This window comes from Orycteropus afer, unplaced genomic scaffold (assembly GCF_000298275.1).
Source record: "Orycteropus afer afer isolate SDZICR_OR568_19922 unplaced genomic scaffold, OryAfe1.0 scaffold00065, whole genome shotgun sequence".
NCBI lineage: Eukaryota > Metazoa > Chordata > Mammalia > Tubulidentata > Orycteropodidae > Orycteropus > Orycteropus afer.
The window spans coordinates 8,610,722-8,616,403 of NW_006921652.1; the positions used below are offsets into that span (position 1 = coordinate 8,610,722).

The 5,682-nt window shown below is 45.6% G+C and overlaps 1 protein-coding gene across 1 annotated transcript in view; it reads left to right on the forward strand.

Moving 5' to 3' along the window:
- Positions 1-1,693: 1,693 nt before the first annotated feature.
- Positions 1,694-5,682, forward strand: part of GMCL1 (germ cell-less 1, spermatogenesis associated) — an 87,514-nt gene continuing 83,525 nt past the window's right edge. The window contains exon 1 of the mRNA XM_007940094.2: positions 1,694-1,953. Coding sequence (XP_007938285.1) covers positions 1,694-1,953 — 260 coding nt within the window. The remainder of the gene's footprint in view (positions 1,954-5,682) is intronic.

The following is a 5,682-nucleotide window of genomic DNA, read 5'->3' on the forward strand; positions in this document are numbered from 1 at the left end:
CTCCCTTAGTAGGGGAATGGATAAACTAATTGCTGGCTGGTGACACAATGAACAGTGAAAATGAACTAGAAATTTATCAATTGGATAAATATCAAAAGTAAAATTTTTGAGAGGAGAAAGGTTCTGGATGATAGCTATGGTATATTCCATTTAATTACCTATATAAATGTACAAAAGAAAATGTATTGTTTATGAGCATATAGGTAATGAAAGTATAAAAACCATGCTTGGGAATAATGATATACATCATTCTTAAATAGTGGTTACCACTGGCGAAGGAAGGAGGGAGGCAGATTGAAATAGGGGCAAAGAGGAGGCTTCTGAGAATCTATATTCTGTTTTTTAAAAAATGATCCAGAGCAAGGATAACTTAAAAATTAAAGTTAGGTGGTGAGTGCATAGGTGTTTTTCCTGTTTCTAAAGAACACTGAATGCAACAGAAGGAGTGAATCAGTCTTAGAAGAAATACAACAGGAATACTTCATCTCACTTTCTTTGGACTTACAGGGAAAACGAGTTGCTAGAAAAAGATACCATGGTTGGTAAAGTAGAAAGTCACTGAAAACAGGGAAACCCTCAGTGAGATGGACTGACACAACAGCCGTAACCATGGACTCAGACATACTAACAATCATGAGATGGTGCAGGACCAGGCAAGTTTTCATTCCGTTATACATAAGGTCATCATGAGTCCTAGCCAACTCCAGGGCAGCTAACAATAAATTTGAAATACTATAAACATTTTATTTAAAAAGTATAAGGGAGTCAGGGAGTGGAAGTTGGTGGTCCAGAGACCACAACAAGGACGCATTCTACTCCAGACTGACACCTGTAAAAATTTTATTCAGACCTCCTGAAATCACTTTTAAGTCCTAACAGTCTCGGTACTAGGCCCTTTTCAGACGTCCCACATTATCTGGGGAGGGAAGTTCAGGGACCGTAACCCAACAGTTTCCTTTCATCCTTAAAGCATCAATCAGAGAGCCGAAGTAGAAGAAACGCAGCACCGCCCTCCTCATCCCCAGCACAAATCCGCACTCCAGTTCCTCTTTCCCCATGATGCCACGCTCCAGCCCCGCAGGGCGGGACCCCTGTACGTGGTGAACTATCACAAAGATGAGCCCAAACGTCTGTTTGCCCCTTGCCTGACACAAGGTCCAGAAAGCATCTGGAACTCAGGGAACCTTTACAGAAAGAATGAATGACCTGGGATCTCCGATCTCGCCAACACTAAGAGATGTGTGAACTACGGTTACACGCTAGTTCTGCCCTCAAAGATCGGGGTAGTGCGAGGCACAGACAAACCAAAGACTTAAAGCAACCCGCCCTCCCAAGTGCACCTCCTACCGCCCTCGTCCCCATTTGCGCAGGCTCCAGCCGCCACGCAAACTCGATTCTCCCTGCCCCTTCCGGGGGCTCGCCGCGCGCATGCGCTCTCCGGCCCACGCTTTGTTGCGAAAATTAGGGGGCGAGGTCCTGCGGTCCAGGCGCGCCGCGCGGCTAGACGCGGCGGGCGGGGCAGAGGATGGAGGCGGTATCATCGTTCGCTGCAACGGTCGGGGCTGCGCGTGAGAGGGTGGCTGTGTAAGCACCCTAGCTGAGTGGAGGCTGGCGGGAGCCAGACCATGACGAGAGACCCTCGCCTTTGGGTTCCCTGAGGTGCGCTCCCTGAAGTCCCGGGGAGCTGTCGCCCATGGGCTCTCTGAGCAGCCGAGTGCTCCGCCACCGAGGGCGAACCCGAGCCCAACCGGAGCCGGGTGCCGGGACGGGGGGCTCGGTCCGTGGGCCCAGGACAGGCGGCGACGCAACCGGCCACAGTTTCTGTTACTGCCCGGGTAGCCTCAAGCGCAAGCGGAGCAGCGGGGCCTTCTGCTACTGTCACCCTGACTCCGAGACGGACGAGGATGAGGAGGAAGGGGACGAGCAGCAGCGGCTCCTCAATACCCCTCGAAGGTACCAGGGGGGACTCGCCCACACTGACCCGCGCCGGCACCTGTTGGGCCTGCGTGCGCCGCCTCCGCCTCCTCCGCGGCCCGGGGTGGGGATGAGCCCAACGCCCGGTGCCTTTGGGAGGTGCGGCGCTCCCTAGCTGCCAAAGAACGAACGTGCCCTTGACAGGGTAAATGTGGGGGCCACCCGGGAATGAGACCAGGAAGCCATTCGACCCACGGCGTCTCGGGGAGCGCCCTGGGAGACGCCAGGTGTTCTGGGTTATAAACCACAGACGCTGCTAGGGTGGTATTATGGCCTCAAGACGCGAAGCCAGAGCTTGCATCTCGTAAAACCTTGTTGTTGTTGTTATGTGCCGTCGAGTCGGCCCCGACTCATAGCGACCCCTCCTTGGGTTTCCGAGGCAGTATCACTACGGAAGTAGGATTGCCCAACCTTCGTAAAACCTTAGACACAACTAAAACTGGTTAGTCTACCGTGATACAGTGTTGTCCTCCTTGAGTAGGTGGCAGTAAGTTGTTTTGCATCCGGTTGCCTTAAATAGTATGTTGTTGTTGTTATGTGCCATCGAGTCGGACCCGACTCATAGCGACCCCTCCTTGGGTTTCCGAGGCGGTATCACTACGGAAGTAGATTGCCCCATCTTCCTTCAGAGGAGTGGCTAGTGGGTTTGAACCGCCAGCCTTCTGGGTAGTAGTCAAGTGCCTTAAGCACTACGCTATCAGAGCTCCTTTAAATAGTATAGAAATGCAAATTTAGTCTCTGAGATGAGTAGTAGCCCTGTGGTTGCCCCACTCAATGAGTGGAGGGGAAGTAATTGCACACGGGAGTGCTCCTTAACTGTAAAGGTGAATTTTATCAGTAGTGTACATTTGTTCGTGAACAGAGTTCCTTTCTTTCAAACTCTCGAACACTTGAAGTCGTTGACCGTGGTTACGTGTAAGGCTGTACTGCAGCTTGTTTAACCTTATTTGAAGAGATGACAAATGGAATATTTACCTGTGAAGTAGATATTAGATGCAGTTTGTAAGCAAGATAGATTCTCATTTGACTGCTAACCAGAAGGTTGGCAGTTCAAACCCACCAACTACTCCTCGGACGGCAGGTTGGGCAATCTACTCTCGTAGTGATACTGCTTCGGAAACCCAAGGAGTGGTTGCCATGAGTCGGATTCGACTGGAGGCAGTAAGTGTGTGTGTGTGTGTGTGTATTGTATATCATATATCATATAAAATACTAAAACCACTGCCATCGAGTTGATTACGACTCATAGCGACCTCCATTGGGTTTCTGAAGTGGTAAATCCTTACAGAAGTATATTGCCCCTTCTAGTAATGGCTGGTGGGTTTGAACCGCCAACCTTCTGGCTAGCAGTCAAATGCCTTAGGCAGTACACCACCAGAGCTCCTACATGTATGCGTGCGTGTGTGTGTGTGTGTGTGTAGGCACACCGTATTTGAAGACATGACAAATGGAATATTTACTTGTGAACTAAATACTAGATGCAGTTTGTAAGCAGAATTCTCATTTGACAGCTAATGTGTGTGTGTATATATATTCTATGAAGTTATATAAATGTAACTTTTTAAATGAAACTTAATTCATTAAAAAATTTTGGTACACAAGTGTTATTGAAACTTTGCTACACATATTTATTGAAAAAAAAAGTCTAAGATAAAAAGACATTGTAATTCAGTAACTCATAGATAACCACTATTAATAGTTGGATTTATAAATCCTTTCACACAGTTTTATGTATGAATACATTTGTATTAATTTATAAAAATTGACCTGTACTGTTAATAGTGTTCAGTGGCCGTTTGGGAGAGTTAGTGTAGCATACTTTTTAAGAGTTCAAATTCTGAGTTCTCATCCATATTCTACACTTAATAGCTTTATTTCCTCATATATAAAATGGAGATATTAATATCTTACGTTGTTGTTGTTATGTGCCCCCGAGTAAGACCCGACACATAGTGACCCCTCCTTGGGTTTCCGAGGCAGTATCACTACGGAAGTAGATTGCCCAACCTGCCTTCCAAGGAGTAGCCGGTGGGTTTGAACCGATGGCCTTCTGGTTAGCAGTCAAATGCCTTAGGCACTACATTACCAGAGCTCCTATGCTACCAGAGTTCCTTAATATCTTATAGGATTTGACAAATAAATGAGAATCCATACAGCACACAGTACCTAATATGTAAGCACTTGGTAAATACATGTCTTCTTGTATGTGTACATCTACTAACCTGAAAGTTGAGATTTCAAACCCACCTAGTGGTTACATTAGAGAAAGGCCTGATAATCTGCTTCCATAAAGATTACAGCCAAGAAAAACCTATGGAGCTGTTGTTCCATTCTGTAACACAAAAGGTCTCCATGAGTCAGAATTACCTCGATGGCAATGGATTTGGAATTTTTTTTTTTAATGAATTGACCCCTTTATCATTATGAAATGTTCCTCTTCTCCCTGGTAATAAATATAGCCAGTTCTGCTTCCTTTTGATTAGTGTTTGAATGGTACATCTTTTCCATCCTTTCACTTTTTTATCTACCTGTGCCTTTGTACTCAAAGTAGGTATCTTGGACCTATTTCATTGAGTCGATTCTTATTCATAGTGTGATCCTCTATGGCAAAGTAGAACTGACTTACAGTGTTTCCAAGACTGTAATCTTGACTGCCACATCTTGCTCCCCATGGAGCAGCTGGTGGGTTTGAACCACCATCCTTTAGGTTCAAAGCCAAGCACTTAACCACTGCATCACCAGGGCTCCTTAGGTATCTTATAGACAGCATATGGTTGTCTTACTTTTTTTATCCAATAAGACAATCTCTGCATTTTAGTTAGTGTTTAGATCATTTATACTTTTTTTTTTTTTAATTGTGCTTTGGATGCAAATTGACAGAGCAGAATTTGTTTTACATTCAACAGTTCCTGTACATTTGGTTTCACTCCCTGATTACCATCCCCAACCCTAACCCACTCTCCTCTCCCTTCCCTGTGGCCCCGCCATCCTTCTGCCCTTCTTAGTTATGCACTCCTGTCTGTCCAGCTTTTCCTCCATCTGGTGCCCCATGATCACAGATGATTTATACTTAATATAACTATTGAAATATGTATTCCATCCTTTAGAATGTTATACTTAATATAACTATTGAAATATGTATTTGTCAGTCCATTTGAAAGAGAAACCACACAGTAATTTGAATAGAAAAAAATTAATACAAACAGTAACAATCAACAGGATTAACTACTAAGGGATAAAGAGATTGCTAAAAAATATAGGAATGGCAGATACAGGGAGTACCACTACTTCTAGAACTGAGGCTGAATACCCAAGGAAGGAACAAAATTGGGATAGAGCCCTCCTCTACAAACTTGAGATTCAAATGTTGTTGGGTGGCTTGTATGCTAAGGTGTGGTAGGCTGAGACTGGCAAGCAGGAAACTGTTCACTGGAGTGCAGACAAAGCTTGCTTGAAGGCCTTATGGCCAGCCCATGTGTCAACCTGCTAGGCTATAAAACCAGAAACTAAACTCACTGCCGTCGAGTCAGATCCGACTCATAGTGACCCCTCCTTGGTTTTCCAAGGTATCTCTACGGAAGTAGATTGCCCAGCCTTCTTTCCAAGGAGTGGCTGGTGGGTTTAAACTGCCAGCCTTCTGGTTAGCAGTCAAGTGCCTCAGGCATTACGCTACCAGAGCTCCCTATGTTGTTGTTGTTGTTATGTGCC